This window comes from Amblyomma maculatum, chromosome 5 (assembly GCF_055883805.1).
Source record: "Amblyomma maculatum isolate TAMU_Amacu chromosome 5, ASM5588380v1, whole genome shotgun sequence".
Lineage (NCBI taxonomy): Eukaryota > Metazoa > Arthropoda > Arachnida > Ixodida > Ixodidae > Amblyomma > Amblyomma maculatum.
In genome coordinates this window covers 101,177,489-101,195,727 of record NC_139348.1, presented here as the reverse complement: position 1 = coordinate 101,195,727, position 18,239 = coordinate 101,177,489, and the positions used below count along the sequence as shown (strand labels likewise).

Below are 18,239 nucleotides of genomic sequence, written 5' to 3'. Positions count from 1 at the left end.
GAAAGTAGACGGTAGGCTAATAAAGCATAGAGCACCGGATGCCGCAAGTTTGCCGCTAACGGTGCCGCCCGCGAGGCCGGCGTGGCGATGTTTACGGCAGCGGGGCAGTGCTGCCATCGCATGATGGTAGAGGTCGCCTCGAAGATGAATGTGTGGGCACGAACTAGATATAGCACTTCACTACAGTCTGATTTTCAGAAATAGGTTGAGTACACTCATCAGCAGGGATACTGTTTTGTAAGCAAGTGCGAATACAGTGCCATGTATCGGCAGCTTATCGGAGCTGGCATAGGAGCTGACGACGCGGCGGTCAGTGTTGGTCTGTGACGTCACCAAGCATTTCCACATGGCGATCTCTGGCAGAGCGGGAGCTTTCCGTTCTCAACTTCAGTCACTTATTTTTACATAAAGAATGCGCGTAAGAAAGGTCAAAGTTAGAAATTAAAATAACAAAGTGCGGTATTATCTGCCAGGATAGAAAGCTTTGGTTTACTAGATGGCCATGGCAGTGCCCTGTCAATGACTGTCGTAATTTTACAAGATGATATGTGTGTATCGTGAATTACTGGAGCTGTGCAGAAACTTTCGTGATTAAAACGTTCGCACACCACAAGTTCGCGAAGCTCACAGATGGAAACTTAGCAGATTCAACTTGCCCTCACTGATTGCAGTAAGCGTCTACAAAGCTGAGGCGGCTCCCGTGGAAGGTGGTGATGATGACGCCGTGGTCACGATCGCAGACATCCAGCGCTTGGGTGAGGCAAATATGGACAACGCCACGAGGGACTACATCGCCAACGGCGCCGACAGAGAGCAGACCATAAGGGAAAACGTCAAGGCTTACACGAGGTAATCTTTCTTGAACATCTCAATTCAGCCTAAATAAGAAAAATATTACTTGCATATTCATCTTGACGACAAGCCAAGGTCGTATTTTATATTGGCGTCATCCAGCGCCAAATGGGAAGTTATATGAACACAAGTAACATCCATTCCCTGAAAATCTTTTCTCGGGAGCAGTTCGAACAAATATTATTTTCTTCACTGTTATCACTTTGAATTTATGTAGCCCGTGAAGTGGTCAACCAGGTAAGTGAAATTAGTAGTAAACAATAAGTTAATTAATTTGAGGTGTTCTGGAAAGACAGGGCACCAAAAATTGGAGAAGGACGCGGTTTCACGTAACCTGACGTATTTATTAGTGAAGCTCTGTCCTGTCTCAGGCGTATGATCGTTTATAAGACATTGCTGCTAGTTTTGGTTACCAATTAACATTAGGGCGTGAAGAGAGGCATTGCGACAATAAAGGAAGCTGGCTGCATACAATTCCCAGTTCCTTAATGCAGGCTCATTTACACAAGCAAATAACGTTACAAGCAAGTAAATCAGATAACGTTTTTCCGTAAAGCCTCACAGTGAATAAATAATCTGTTACAGTCTGAATGCATATAAAGAACCTTATTACGAATAGGAGATCGCTAATATACCGATACCACAGCCAATCGTCATTTGAATTTATATTATCTTTAAATTCTTATCTCTAAGCTCTATAAGAAATTGGGAAGGCTTTTCTGAAATCTGTCTGGTGGTATAATATTAGGATATAACACTTCGCAAACAGATTTACGAATCACAGTCGGTCAGTTGCAATACATTGTATTCAGTTGAATTCTGGGGAATACCGTATGCTGTAGGCTAACGGTCATGTTCGATAATTGGCCGATTATGCCCCCTCCCCTTTGAGAGCCAAGGAACGATGGAGCTTTATTAGTGTAAAGGCAAAACTGAAAGAGATAGCTAAATCCTGTGGTGGTGAAAACTTGCGTCGCTGCTTTTTTCACCGGGATTAGCAGAAGCTGGCAGGGGTCTGGACTGTGTGATACATAAGACAACTTGTGTTACCATATGGGCATGGATTGTGGCATCATTTAAAAAAAAAATATGTGGCGAGCATGTATGGTATTAGCCGTGTTGTTCTCGGCCCCTCATATATTGATAAGAATAAACAGGCGAATGTGGCTCGAAAAAAGCACGCATGTCGACTGAATCATGAGTAATACGTACCATATGTAAAAAGAATGTTGTGTACCTTAGACCGTTATCTTGCGGCCGGGTTTATGTTGGTTAGATTTGAAGGTGTTTAAATGTGCGTACGGGACCATGAAAACTGTGTAGATATAGGCAGCGGTACTAACTGGGCTATGCGTTGCAAGGCGTGCACTGGTTGCTTTCAGTTGCTTTGAGCTACGGTCATTTTGGCTGTTCATTCTTTGCACATCAACCGGGAAATCATTGAAGCTATAGACGCTTTTGATGACTAGGTAACGAACCTATTAGTGAGCCATCCATCGCATTAACATGCAGTGAGTTTGGTTATCTAGACAAAGAACTACTCGGGAATTTCAGTGACTCATTTTGGTGTTTGCTTATTGATGATTGAGTGATTTGCAGCGTTGGTTGGCTTCTCTAAATGTTCCATGTTTACTTCAGTAAACTTCAGTGTCTTACTCCCTTTCACGTCCTGGTTTTTTCGCGCCGCTACTTTTCAAGATGACACCTTACGAACATACGAAGCTTCAGGAAGGTATTCATTAACGTTTCACCTAAAACAATGTTTATGCCTTCATAGCTTGATACTGAAACATAAATAGAATTTAAGCTTGTTCAAAGAGGCGTTTTATCGATGCAAAATGCTCCAAATTCTGCGAGAAACGCCTTTTTTGAAACTCAGGCCAGAATTAGAAATCAAGATCTTATCTTTTATTGTAGATTTTATGCCAGTAAATTTTGTTCGTCGGCATAAATCTTTTTTTTTTCAAATTCATTACAAGCCACAACGGCATGCTGCCGACGTATGACTAAACTGCCGATCACTGACATCTCACTGCCAATAGCCCTTTTTCAAATTGACCAAAGGGCGCTGCCATATTGGAGGCTGGACTGTGCTCATACCACATGAAAAAGCTGCGGATTCTCCCCCCATGCCTGCTTCACAGCCCAGTCGAACCGGTTTCTCCCAGGTTCGTGAAAAGGTCTATAGTTATGGCTCGAATATTTCCCGTGGAGCCAGTTTCTACAAGTGATGAGCAGAAAGTTAAGCTGCTGAAAAGGCTACATTTGCGCTGCTTTAAACCAATGTATACGTTTAGTGTGTTCGCACCACTTTTCAGAAAGCAGTGCTCGCGGACATAAGGGATCAAGATTTGTCTGACGTAAAAACACAATATTTTTCATATGGGCATCATGAAAATAGAGAAAGTGAAAACGCTTATTGAACCTCTGCTATAACGAAGGGAACGAGAATTTATTTGCAGAATAGTATTCTTTAGTATTTAAAACGCGAAGTCCGTAGAACGCCGTGTGAAGCACATTGATAGGCGCGGCAGCAAGATCAAGGTTGTAGCAATAATATCTTCAGGGAGTAAAACACACGAGGGTGTATTTTCCGGAGCCAGAAATAAGACAAAGGGAATTAAAATGATGTGGCTCCAAACTTACAAAATAAAAGCACAAAATAGAATGGCCTTCGAAATTGCATCTAAGGTACCCACAGTCATAGTTCACGAGAGTTCATTTCAGACCAACTACAATTTTAACATTTTTATGCTGAAATCTTGTATTACTGAAACTGTCAATACCTTCACGTCAAGGAATGAACAGACATAGGTGGCCTCACTTTTAATGGCACAAGAATTCAAGCATTCAAAACTTGAACATGAGCTGATAGCAAAGCGGAAAGCTGTAACATACCGAGCCAAAAAATTGTTTTTGTCGGTAATTGGCTGCTATGAGGGACCGTAAAGCTTTTTATGCGCAATAACATTTGTGATGTGAAACTGAAAGTAGACCAGCCTGCCTCTGTGTCAGAAAATTTAGCAGAATTTAGTTCAGAAAATTTAGCCAATGACTGACACTAGAAAACTAACGGCTATGCTGTGCTGACTTGAATGAGCACCCGAGACCTCAAAATTGCATACAGCCACTGGCGACAATATGTCGCTTATGATATATTTCCATTTATTTAAGCGACGCAGTCACAGTTTTGTGAAGATCACAACTGTATGTGCCAACCATGATAGTATATGGTCGCACGTACCTGCTACCTGTTCTGCAATGAAGTCTTAGTTCGGCAACGCCTACCACTACCCCTTCTATAGAATTTATTAACTAATTTCTCCCGTCAAGCAAAACTTCCTCGCGTAAACGCTTCGTGTTGGTGTGTGCAATGAGCCATCTCAAGCGTTGTTATCTCGAGGACTCTGATTTCCAGTTCAAGCCTGAATAACAAGAAAGAGTCATTCTTTGAGGAGTTCGGAGCATGCCGTTTTAAAGCCTACTTGGTTCAATAAAATAAAATATTTTTAACATTGAGTACAGCAACAAGTGAAAAAAGCGAAAAGAAAATATTTGGGGCCTCCATCGAAACGCAGACCACGGCGGCTGCGTTTCGATGGAGGCGAAACGAAGTGGCGTCCGTGTGCTGTGCGATGTCAGCGCACGTTAAACATCCACAGGTGGTCGAAATTACTCCGTAGCCCTCCTCTAGGGCTCGCCTTTCTCTCCTTCCACTTTCACTTCAACCTTCATCCCTTTCATTACGGCGCGGTTCAAGTGTCCTCAGAGCAAGTGTGACCGATACCGCGCCATTCCTTTCCTGTGAACCAATTATTACTATTAGTAGTAAAACGTTGTTTAGGTTAGTGAAAGGTATTTCTTAAAACGTCACGTGTTTTGCGATTTTAGTGATCGAAAATAATGCGAACAATTCTTGTGTTGGTCCATTCATGAAGTCAGATGAGAGACTAGTGCAAGTGAACGTATACGTCACTGCACCTTATTTCACGCATAATTTCAAATATTGTTTTGTAGAACCCATTTTTGCTCCTTTTCGGAAATTTCAAATGGCACTTATGCAAGTAAAATAAAGATTAGACAAAAATATTCCGACGAAAAGCCTTCCGCCTAATTGTCAATCTGCCCTATTTTGGGGGCCTGGTACGTTTCGCATGCTCAATGTCCACCATATTGATGTCGCACTCCCCGCTCATGTAAACAATAATAGGGCCATGCTTGACCAGCCGCTGGCTGGCGGTAACACATAGTAGTGGCGGTAACACATAGCATCGGGGTTCATACAGAGCACGTGACCCCCGCACAGACAATTCAAACTTCAAACACCCCCGCGCAGACAATTCAAACTGAACGATCAACGTTACAGCTGAAAGGAAATACAATAACAAATTTTAGAATGCAAAATTACAAATTCACAGCTAGATAACAAAGAGTTGAGACATCTTAGCTTTTCGAGGTGGTCGAGATCCGATCCAACTCACTGTCACGGTTGGCTCCCTGAAATGGGTTATCGCTGTCTGGGCACTGTAAAACTGTAAAGAGGGCACCATTTCAGGACTGACGCTCCACACGGCGCACAATTGAGCAGCACACCGTCACCTTGAATTTTACCTCCAGGCTACTGCCCAGGACGGTCAGGGCAAGGGCAAGCAGTTCATATGCCCGCAAGGTCCGTTGTAGTAGACCGACAAGAGGCATAGACAGCTGATACCGAGGAAGCCTGGCAAGAGATATGTGCGGAGAATATGTTTCGCTGGGGTGACCATCAGGTTAGCAGCAGAATGACGTCGACTTCGTTGAACGAAAGCGCAGAGGAACACGATGGCCGTCAGGTAGCGAGAAAGCCAGGCGGGCCATTCCTTCATACATGGAGCCAACCGTGGTTGCCGCCACTCAGCCATAGCTTCTTGGCGACGGCATGGTACACCCAACAATGATGACTCAGATAACGGCTTAATCCACAGTGGTCAAAACTAGACAACGAAACACAATAAACGCAGTTACTCCGTAATCGGCCAACGGTGTAATCTCGCTCAATTAGACATGGCTCTTAACTAGCAGCTCTGGTGGTACTAAAAATGCGCGGTGCCACCGCTGAATGTTATACGATCCGTTCAAACACCCACACGCCTAGCCTCTTCTATCTCTCACTCTCTTTCGTGCCTGTTTATATTACATCAACCCGCGCCGCGCTATCGGGAATCTTGTATTCTCCGGTCTCTAGCGAGGCCCGCAGACGTAGGCTTCCTCGTGCTTTGACGCCGTCAGCCACTCCACTCAGAATGCCCCTGTACTTATCCAATAACTCTTTCGCCTGCGGTTTGGCCTAACGGCTTCAATTATTTTCGCATAAAATTTTTCGGACCTCTGCATATCCAAAATACAACGCATAGAAAATAACATATATCATAAAACGTATATAGCAAATCTATGTCACAGTAACTCTCGTGCTCAGCAAAAATATTTTTGACAAGAAGATCGCCAGTTGCGCGAGAGTAGCCCTCACGCTAGGCCAGCCATTAAATCACCGTTCTTCCTGTCGCCATGTTATGCCGTCCTCTTGCCTGTCGCCACGTAACACTTTGGTTGGAGGTGCGGTGGACGTCATCCCCATCTTCGCCTTGGACCATCAACACCGTCCGTACGCCGGGACCATCGACCGAGAGCCTTGGGATATCGCCGCGAAAGCTTCGTCCCAGCCCTTCTTGCCCAGAGTCGACCAGCCGCAACTACTGTAGCCAAGGCCCCCGCCCGGATCTTAAGACAAGGCGCACACACGAATTTACCAGAGACCCGATCAGAGCGAAGACCCGACGCACCCGAAGAACCGAATGACACGAACACGCAACCGCCGCCCCGCCCAGCCTCCTGACGCGACCTCGAGCCATCGGTCCCATGGATTCTTCGGTGGCGGATGGCTGAAAAGCTCCAGGGGAGGCGGATAACCCACGCTTCATCGTGGTCATCGTCATCGTGGTGGCAAGCCCATCAATCTCTTCTATCTCCCCGTCATGTCCCCGTCATGTCAACCTCCTCCCCCGCCTTCAACCAACCGATCGGGACGATCGCTCGGTGGCCCCGGGAAGTGTTGCGAAGAAGATCGTCAGTGGCACGAGAGGAGCCCTCGCGCTAGGCCAGCCATTGAATCATCGTTCATCCTGTCTCCATGCTGCGCCGTCTTTTTGCTTGTCACCACGTAACAATATGTAACGTGGATCTAGTAAAGGATTTCTAGGAAACACATTTTTCAGCTGATGGGCGTGGCGCCACCTTGTGCATAAGGTTCGTCGCTTAAAGAATTCCATCGGCGATGAAGCATTATTAAGGATAACCGTTGATATGTTATATTTTAGGCGTGTTTTATTCCTGCTATGTTCCTCAATATATTTTATTTACTGAAGACAAGCATATGTTTATTTACTGAAGACAAGTATGCAGATGACTGCATACTTTTTAAGACCATAAATGAGCCCAACGATCACTACACCTTGCAAAATTCGCTATTAGCTGTTCACCAATGGTGTCTTAAATGGGACATGAAATTAAACCTCGACAAAACAGTCCTATTGCAAATTTCACGTAAAAAACATATCAGTCATTTCTCTTACAGCCTGCTTAATCATTTAATTGAGGAGACAACACATTATAAATATTTAGAGGTAACCTTAACTCATGATTTAACTTGGTCTTCTCATATTTCCGACATTTGTTCCTCCGCCTTTTCCAAGCTGTGCCACTTGAGGCGGAAACTTAATGATGCTCCAAGTAAACTCAAACTTCTTGCATACACATCATTTATTAGGTCTAAATTAGAGTATGCTTCAGTTTTATGGGATCCTTATTTAAAAAAAAGACGTACATAAAATAGAGATGGTGCAAAGGAAAGCGGTTAGGTTCATTTACAGTAAATACAAGAGGTCAGACTCACCTACTACACTAATGAAAGCTAACCATATTCCACTACTGGAACTACGCAGAAAAATGTCCCGTTTATTGTTGATGCACAACCTCTTAACACACAAATTAAACATACCTCGCCCTGAAATTCTTAAACAATTGTCGCGCAGGACACATCATTCAAGAAGTAACCAGCTCGAACCCATTTTTGCAAGGACTAACTCTTTCAAGCACAGTTATTTTCCACGGACCATTTCCAACTAGAACTGTCTTCCTGAGGCCATTCTCCAGTCTTCCAATTTCATTAAAGCTCTAGAGTTGCATTTTTTTTAATGATACATTTGTATTTTGTTGACTCGTTCATTTACTCTAATACCGTGTTTTTATTTTTATTTGTTTTAATGCCTTGTATATCCACTCCTGCCTGGGCCAAAATATTGGCCTGCAGTATTTTGAAATAAATAAATAAAATAAATAAATTAAGGAGCTCGTCGCATTGGAAATCTGGCGGTGTTCAGCATCCGTCGTAAAGAATGATTTTGAGATCAAATTACGGAGAATAAAATTAGGACAGCACATTCCTGAAGTGGTTGTAATCAATTCTATATTGTATCTTTGTGTAGTTTTCGGTGTGAATGAGCACGCTACACATACTACAAGTGCTCATTTGTTCAAGCGTAGTAGAGGAGCGCCCAGAGAATGTGAGAATGTGTTTGGTGTGTGCAACACAACAGCGCATCTATGAGGACTGCACTATATCATATAATAAAAGAAAGTCGGAAAAAGATGGTAAAGGTGCTATCCCGTTTCATTATTACGGCAAAGACTTATCCACCTCCAAATTTGTTTTTTAACATACCCGGAACTCCTTCATTTGACCGATTGTAAAATTAATTCCTGACAGGCTTCTGCTCCGTCATACAGACGTTCCTTTCAGTGACATTGTGCAGCAGGCGCCGACTCCGTCACCACTGGATCGTGGGCTGGACTGACACAAATGGCGGCTATTTTAATCCGTTCATTTGGACTAGATTTCGTGAGCAGGACGCTACAGAGCTGCATTGAATCAGACTGGATTTCTCTCTTGTACATGACTGTCGTTGCGGCAAGCCTTTATTCACCGCTTATTTGTGTGTCTTCGTTCCTTTGCGTGCTTTGTGCGTGCTCGCGTTTCAAATTTTCTTCATCGTTCGAGTCGTTTTCGCCCGCGACAGAAGTGCTTGTTTGTTGTTAATGGCACAGTATGAATGTCATTGTAACAAAAAATACGGCGATTGGATAATCTTCCGAGCGCTCGTTGAGAGTTTTTCAGCCGTAGGCGCTTTCTGTAATCTGCGGGACGCTATGCCGACCTTTCCCGTAGAGCAAGCGCTAGGCACCCATCCACTCTTATTACATCTACTGCTGCATGTAACATTATTGCATAACCACCGTAAAGTTCCTACAAGCGCCAAAAATGCCGCTAGACATTTTCGATTAAACTCATGGCAAAAAAAAACGCAAGAATGTTCTCGGAGCCACAGAATAAACGCTTATGCGGCTTAATTCTGCCAGTGAATGGAGATTAACTGCAACATGTCAGCTTACTTCCCCGCCACTTGTAATTGTCCCGCAGAAAATGCTTTCAATTACCTAGACAAACTTTACCAGATCCTATTAACTTATTCCGTCCTCTTGGTAGAATAAACTGCATCTTATTCCTCTTCGCACAGGTTTGTCCAAGCAACAGAGTGCAAAATGCAGTTTAAAACATGCCTGCGCTTAAGCAAATGGTTTAAACTTAACAGTGAATGATAATCATTACTTGTTCTGCGTTTCAATTTATTTCGGTTTTCGCAGACCTAAACAGCCGGGCTGAATTGTGCTTAAATCATTCGAGCGCTCCTTTATTGTTGTAATCGGCATCTAGTAGGGGCATATGTTTTGAGTAGTGGATGCTGGCTGGCTGCTGGCCAACCTGGTACGTGGCCGGCCATGTGCCACTAAATGCCTGAGGAACCATTTCCAAACAGGTCGGCATTGACAGGGTTACGAACTCCGGCCATACGCGCCGGCCAACTTCTGCCCAACCTTATACGTAGCCGGCCTTAGGCCGCACAATGGCCTAGCAACCGTGGCCAATTTTGCCAACGTTCCGTCGGGTGCCTGAGCTAGGGCCTTGGTCAATTACCGACTTCCACCCAACCTGGTACGTTTCCAACCATAAGCCGTCCTTCGGCCGAGCACCCTTGGTCGGTGAGGTCGGCCATTGGTTGGCAGTCGGCCAATGTCGTCTGCGATATGGCGCCTTACATGCGCGCAGTCACAACCGCACCGCCATCGATGTCGGCACGCCACCGGGTGGCTCGCCACAAGCAGTTGCGACCAGGCGACCTCTTTTGTTGGTGGCGTTAAACGGGTTACGTGCGCTAATACACAGTTGCGAGACAACCTAGATGTGCCTCACGCTAACGGAGAAAAGCGACATGCTCGCGGGCACTTGTGATCGGGCCGTCTCCCACTCTGGTGACACACTGAGGAACGGTGCATCCATGGGTGCTTGTGACAGTCTCACTCCTCCCTGACGGCGGGTAGTGCGACCGCTCTCGCCTCGCTATCAGAGCTGGTAAGCTGGCTGGCTTGTCCAAACCCCTGAACACCATGGATATAATGTCTGCACCAAGACCTAAAGAGCTTGAATGAACCGCAGTCTTAGGTAACGCCTCGACGCAGGACGGCCCTTTGTCAAGTTGTCGGCTACTTTACCCGGAACCCATTAGGGCTGTAAGAAGGATTCACGTCATTAACACACCGTTTGAAAATTCTGTTGCCTCTTAATTGCTTTCATCTCCAACCCTAACATCGCACACAGAAAAACATATCTTTCCTATATTGGCATCGGCAAGTTCAGCAGCCACCAAACACAGTGGTAAGATTAAAATGTGCTGCTAAGAAGTGGACAATTATCAGCTTAGTGTTCTGTGATTAGTGCAGCTTTATGAGGCAGACACGTCTTCCTCAGTATTTCTAGAAAAACGAACTTCGAGTCACCGACGTTCGGAAGCACCTGAAGCTTCCGTATAACTGACTTCGTATTCTTGCCGGTTGTGCAAGCAAAACATTTCTCCACAGTCATCGAGCCATGAAGTCTCGCTGTTTACCGATTGGTAATTCAGCGAACAAGGCTAGTGTTTATTGAAAGGGTTAGGAACTGCGAAATTGTACTTTGAATTTTATGCCACTCAAAGTGCTCTAAAGATGCTTCCACTCAAGAAAAATGTAATGGCATTCGCGAGGTTGGTTAACACTCTAAAAAGAACATAGTTGGCCGCCAGATGAATACTACGTCATCTGTCTATATAAGTTTAAGAGCCGCGATATCACTAGATGATTGAAAGTCTGAAATCACGAGATAGAGCATTGCCTTATTCCATGCCAACAAAAAGAGTCCGAAGATGAGGCATTGCCGCTGTGACTAAGAAAAATTTAAAATATTGCAAGAAAACTGGGCCGTATGCGTGCATATGATCACGGCAATTTCAAGCAGCATCCGGCGGGAGAACAGACGTTCATGTGGCACAACGACAGAGCTCTTGTAGGCACAGCCACTAAACCCGGTTAGCGTTTTCTCACAGTCTCAGTTCTGGATGACAGGAAGGACGACGCTCACTCAGTACGGTCTGGCACACTCTCGATGGATGGGGCGGGTAATCATTTCTTAGATGCCCGCTGAGATAGTGGCTGAATATCAGAGCGCTCCCTGCAAATTCAATGCAGTAAAACCTTTATGGTTGGTTACAGAAGGCAGTAGAAGACACAACCACATGTCACTGTTGGTTGACTTCAACCCCCCAGTCACAAGCGCGACTATGCTCCGTAGTGGCCCACGTTGTACATTCTGCATTACATTTTGTATCTAAGAAATATTTTAAATATTCTCGAGTGCTGCTCTTAGTTTCTCTACTGTTGGCCTACGCAATAATATTGATACCAGTGATACAAGCGTGCTCTTGCAAAATTCCCGCCATCCGTAATCAATCGCATTCAACATAAAACTTGAGCTAATGCAGCATATGCTACGTCCACCATTATGAACGAGAATGGCGTTGGTAAGCACTCTCAACTGTAGTTTACATGTGACCTAAATAATTATCTAAGCAATAGGGTCACTTCTGCCGTTGTGTTCTCTCGCACTGGCGTCTGATGCTTCAAATTGGACTGGTTGGTTCATAGCCATATTTGTAACTGACGACGGCGCGATTGAAAAAGGGCAACAGTGTAGGGAACAGAAAATGAGTGTGCGGTGTTTTTCCTGCCTATTACCTGTTGCTTACACGACTAATTTGTAGGTTAAATGTTGTTGATGGTTTTCTTGCTACATGTTTTTCTCGAGATAAGACTTCTTGATACGACTGGGTGCTTCACAGATATGCAGAATTTAGTCCCATAAATCCCCGATGAAAGCTGGCTCTCGTTGGCTTCGTGCTCCATCCTTGTCCCTTTCGCTCCGTCTTCAGTATCAGGCATGTGGCTGTTTCAATCAGTGAGCACCAACTCCCACACCTGCGGCATTTCACTGAACTTTGTCCTTTTTAGCTTTGTTCTATTTTTTCTGTCCTAGCGACGACCCATTAAGACCGAATGGTTAGAATCTATAATTTAAGAAGAAATTTTGAAGTCTGAAACAATTCTACCTGAACCCTTGGATTCTGGAGTAGACACGCTACTCCTACAGGTTATATGGGACGTTCTTACGCCTTCGTCAAAGCAAGGCTTCGTATGAAAGTTGGTCGTCATTTTGCCTAATTAATTTGTTATATGGCAACTGTACGGTAATCACTAGTGTGACTCTAAATACGAGCCTAACTGAAAACAGAAGCACTGTATTACTGAAATCGCCAAATTACAGGCTTCTGTGCCGGGCATCCAGTAAATGCGGGACGCATGTAGTTCGGTACGATAAACCTTTCCTGAAGTTCGGTTGACAATGTACTCGCAACTCTTTTTTTGATATTCTTCTTGGTTGTCGATTTGTGTTTCCGTCCATCGCAGACTTCGGTTCCGGCCCCGCATGCTTGTCGACGTGTCCGAAAGTAACACCGCCACCACGGTATTGGGCAAAAAAATATCTTTCCCCCTGGGATTTTCGCCAACTGCGGCTCACATGATATCGAATCCGGTTGGAGAGTTTGGAACAGCGGAAGGTAAGCTGCATCTGCGCATGTTCTATGAATGTTCCAGCAATTCTCGGAACGCCTTGTGAACGTTTGTGCTTAGGTGTTAGTGTCATCGAAGTGCGCAAAAAAAGCAAAGGTAAGAAAGCACCAATAGACATGCATAAATAGATACGTTGGTCTCTTTGCACGCACTCGCTGCATCACTCATACGTTTGCTTTGGCTTGGTTTATTGGGTTTAAAGTCGTAAAGCGTCTCAGACTATGAGAGACTCCCAGTGAAGGACTCCAAAAATTTCGACTACCTGGGGTTCTTTACGTGGACTGACATCGCACAGCACACGGGCGCCTTGCTTGTAGCCTCCCTGGAAAGGCGGCCGCCCAGGCCGGGATTCAATCTCTCATCCTTGGGAAAAGTAGTCGAGCGCCTTAACCACTGCGCCACCCCGGTGGGGTGCCTCATACGTTTGCTTTGTCCTAGTGTTTACAATAACGGCAACTAATAAAGACGGTTTTCAGATAATATAAAGTATGTACTCTGCACTATTTACAAGTGCTTGCTGATGTGCTTGCTAAGACGTGCTTGCGGCTTTAAATCTGCGTTTAATGTTACCGTGTGCGCGGTTTGCATTTAAATAGGTACGGATGTAAAACACTTCACTAAATGGTGTCATAGATACGTTATACCCTCCTATGTACCCAGTGGCATTACTATACGACTGCAATTGGCGGACATGCGACCAGAAATTTTACGATGAACTCCAAGGTGCTGGTAGTTGCCCGGCTGTTGTACCGGAAATCTAAATTATAGGGAAGAGGCTATATTTTAAATACTGTGAAATGTTCTGCCTCAATACCTTGCACCAGATAAAAACGTTAGAATTTAATGACCGTACAGAAATGCACAGTTTATTGTTTGTCTGTATTGCCTTTATTTCACAGAACTACGTGTTGGCCGAATTTGAAGTGTGCCACTTTACGTGCAGTGCGTCGAATTATAACAAGCCGAAATGGACCTTTTTTTTATACATTTATACAGAAATGTCCCAGCCTCATAATGCTGATCGCGTGCTTCACTATACTCAATGGGAAAGGCAGGAAACCTTATGATCTCACTGACGGACATGATTGGGTAGTCCAGTGATACCTCAAGTAAGAACATCTGTAGTACGCCCATCCCGCAGGCAGTAACCCAAGCGTCACCAAATGGGTATCATTGCAAAGCAGCCGTAAAAGCATCGATAAATGCAGTTTGGGAGCTCTCGTTGCAAAAAAAGTTAAGAAAAACGCATAAAAGAAATACTAAAAGAACAAAACTGCCGAACTAAAAAAAGTCATATTACGACAGAAGGTAAAATATTTTTATCGCATGTTTCACACAATTCTGCTGTCTTTTTATCGACTGGGATGATAGCCATCGCTCGGCGCGGGACGGCGTGTGAACAGGTCAAAAGAGGTATCTCACCTATTACGGCCAATGAAGAATGGCATGAGAGAGAAAGACGCGCGGCTACTTTCCGTCTGTATGGTACCGCCACCGTACGGCAAGTACTTGAACATCTCGGCATTAGCCGTCCCAGCACCACGCACCAAACATACGACATACCACATGTATGGACGGGCAAACACCACACCAGGCCCCACGCAATATGCATGCATCCTGACTACCACGAGGCACGACACAAAGCACGAGCCAGGACGATAGATAGAAATAATCCAACAATAAAGAAGCCTTATTTGTGGATGCCGCGGATGCCTGCGAATCCATCACAACAGTGCTGGCACTCGTCTATGCCATACGGCAGCAGGGCTGATGACTACAAATTTCGACATCGCACAAATGGAGGAGGCAGCGATCGCATTAGCCGCAACACATACCGATTCCATGAACATTGTCATTGACTCTCAAACAGCCTACAGATGCTATATGTGTGGCAGGGTTTCTCCCTTGGCTTGAAAAATGTATTCAAAGCCAGACACCATATCAGAGTGAATAAGTAATATGGGTACCTGGTCATCAAGGGGAATAGGGAAACGAATGTACACATGCCGCAGAACGAGCATTCCTCTCCCGGGATCCCTCACCCCTCCCTTCACATGAACACCCCCAGCCCCTCACTACATATTGCGAGATACTGCAACACGTCCGCTTACGAGACAAGCATTCCCAGCACATGCTACAGGACTCGATAAATCAGAGCAGTGTCACCTCAGGAGGTTACAAACATTGTCTTGTAACCTCCTACAACAGCTGAGCTAAGCTGCACGCAATTAGTCAAAGCACTTTCTCGGCTGAACACGCTTTTTGTGTTCGGAAAGTAGACATTTACCATATGGCAAAGGCTTTCCAAGAAAACGAAGCCATACCTCGCAAAGAAAACCCAATGAGAGAGTATTGGGAGGTCGACCTGCCCAGCTGCGACTTTGCGGCATAAAGGAGCTTGCTTGCGAGCGCTCGAACTGCGGCATCAGCCAGCGGAGTCCCGGAAAGAGGACCGGCCAACCCCTCTCTTAACCCATAACCCATTTTCCCAAATAAATATTTTATACTACTACAAATGAAACGAGAATAAGAACTTTCTACGTTTAAACAGGTAGCTCATCAGGTACAATGCAGCACCTAACAGTGTCATTGTGTTTTTCCCCAAATCCTGCCGTATTCATATTCTGCTTCACAGACGGCTGGTACTAGAGTTCATGCCCTCCTTCGCTCAAGCTCAGCACTAGGAGCAGGTTTGCGAGCGGCCGCGATCGGCTACTCAGAAGGTGTCGCATCAGTAACTACAAAATCACTATAACGTTATAACGTGCGCCGCTTGCACACGAGTAATATTCTCCTTCATAAGGGCCGGTACCGGCTGCGCTGAAGAGAGACCGTGGCTTTGTGCCTGTTCCCCGAATTATGTAGCGCCAGTGAATCAAAGAACACTTGTTGTGACTGTAACTGGTGGGGACGACGTTGCCGCTCCGAAATAAGGGACGGACCGCGAAGTGCCCATTTGGCAAAACAGAAACGTTACGGCTACTCGCTACAAAAATGACACATTCTGAACAATCTTTTTTTCACCAAGAAATGCGATTCTTGATTCTCTAACATTACACAGAAAGAGCCTTAGCGTCGATTCGTGCTCTGAAACGAAATCGGGTGCAGGTAGCCTAATAGCCCTCCCTTTTAGTCACTCCTGATTGTTTCACGTTCTTTCAGTTTCATTTTAACAATATTCATCATGTATGAGTTTTCAGCTGCGCTGTCTAAGAGATTTATGTTGGTGGATCAGAATTTATGCTTTGTGCCCATATGGAGACGTACAGGAGCGTGTTGCTCTCACAAGCATCCAACGGCCTGTCACCAGCGCCAGTAAAAAGATTTAAACAGTGCGCGGTGCAGCACGGCCGCCTCTTTTCTTCCAGTGTCAGCTCCCATATTGCTTCTAATATGTAGATCTCAAAGATCTGCATAGCCGTGCAAGCTATCACTATTCTCGAAACAAGCGCAATAGCACGTCGTCCAGGTTATTTGTAGAAACGTATCAGCAGCCATGTAGTGTAGTTTTAACACGCTTGCACAAAGCCAAGATGTTCTGCTCAGGCTTTTCAAAACGCCCCGTGCAAAGCGATGGCCGTGCCGCTGGTGGCGGAGTTGAAAGTAAATATGGGAGCGAAGCCAGCCGCGTCGTCTGCTAGCCATGTGTTTCTATGCTGTCTTCTAGTCATGAATTCATTTTCCCGCTGTGTTTGCATCGTTGCATAAACAGCATGCCAATGCACTGTGAAAAATTACAGGACATCTCCACCAATTGTTTTTCCTTGGGTATGTGTTCAAATGCTATATAAATGTGCTGGAGATTTTTTTTCCCTCCTCCCAGCTCGACAAGCAATACGAACGAGAGCGTACTATTTTAGTTCATTTCGCGTTGACAAGCTGTATGTCATTTGAAAGCATTTAAAATAATATCGGCACAATGTCGTAAATTTCGTGACGGTCGCTACCATCTGCGTTTAAATACAGGAAGAAAATATGTTGTTTGTGCGTAAACCTGTAATAGTTCATTTACTTAGTGCAGGGAGTAGTGATGGAGAGCAGTGTGCATTTGGTAATGATGGAAGGGGCTGGACATGGGGAGCTGGCCTGATGCCCTATATCTAGCCTTGTATTGCAAGAGGTGTTGCCGGAATAGGAGGCTGGGTATGGGTGCATTCCACGGCAGGGTCCATCATGGATGGAAAATGGCAGGGGACTGTGTTGAGCATGGTAGTTGGCAGCGAAGAGTTGATTGATCAAGTCATGAGGTTGAGGGGGCGGGGGAAGCGCATGGCCCAGGCAGTAAGCTGGACACCGCACAGGAAACAACCATTCAGGAACAGTTTAATGAGAAGATTGGCCCGTGGGTCTTACAAATGACATCTGCACATAAAACAAGCATATATCGCCATAAGATCCAAACTCGCCTTCTCAACACTTATTCAAACATATTTGTAGTCTGGGTGCCCTATACGATTAAGTACAAAATACAGAACCCAGCTATAGTAAACTCGGGTATAGTAAAACCTGCGATATAGTAAAGTCAAACTGAAGTCCCAGTTCATCTTCCATAGGCAACAGTTCATTTTTTCCCCTTTATAGTGAAGATGTTTTGGTAAAAATCGGTTAAAGTGCTTCTGGCCACGGCGACGACTCCCACGATGATATCGCCACCCGCGCGCTACCTAGAATCGCGAGGCCAAGACTTTTTGTATTTGAAAACAGAAAAATAACCTCGAGTGTTCGTTTAGGTGGCTTTACCACTAGGCTACTGCAGTCAGGAGAAGCCTATTTTACAAAAGCCTTGGAGCCATGAGGGTTAAAAGTAAAGCTGTCTACAAACTTAGCAAGGAGGTGGCGTGATCCATTTAGAAAGTAAAGGACAGTAAAAGTGCAGCAAGAAATAGGGAAGAGGAAATAATGGGTGAACATTCCCTGCAATGTGCAGCACAAAGCATGAGGCAGCGGAGGCAGAAAGTGAAGGTGCAGCGAGTACGGTCTTACGGCACTTGAGTTCCGCGAGCATTTATCCTTTATTGCCTTTTAAAAGACAGAAAGAGCAAAAAGTGACACCATGTTCATGCAAGGCTTTGGTTTTCACATGAAATCAAACTTGGTTGCATTCGTAATCACGTTGTCCTCATGCTTAAGAAGTACTTCCACGAGATGTAGAGAAATTTTACAATGAAAAAAATCACACAAGGAGACGATGAAAGCGAGATGGAAGGTATTTCCAATTTTTATTTTTATTAAGCAACAAGACGTATTCAGTAAGGGCCTATTTAACTGCTAGACAGCATTTTCACGACTGTGTC

General features: G+C 44.9%; 1 protein-coding gene across 1 annotated transcript in view; it reads left to right on the top strand.

Annotated features, from left to right (window-relative positions):
- LOC146189031 (uncharacterized) overlaps positions 1–18,239 on the top strand; it is an 89,005-nt gene that overhangs the window by 8,028 nt on the left and 62,738 nt on the right. Inside the window, exons 3-4 of the mRNA XM_084605165.1 lie at positions 672–849; positions 12,781–12,932. Coding sequence (XP_084461291.1) covers positions 672–849; positions 12,781–12,932 — 330 coding nt within the window. The remainder of the gene's footprint in view (positions 1–671; positions 850–12,780; positions 12,933–18,239) is intronic.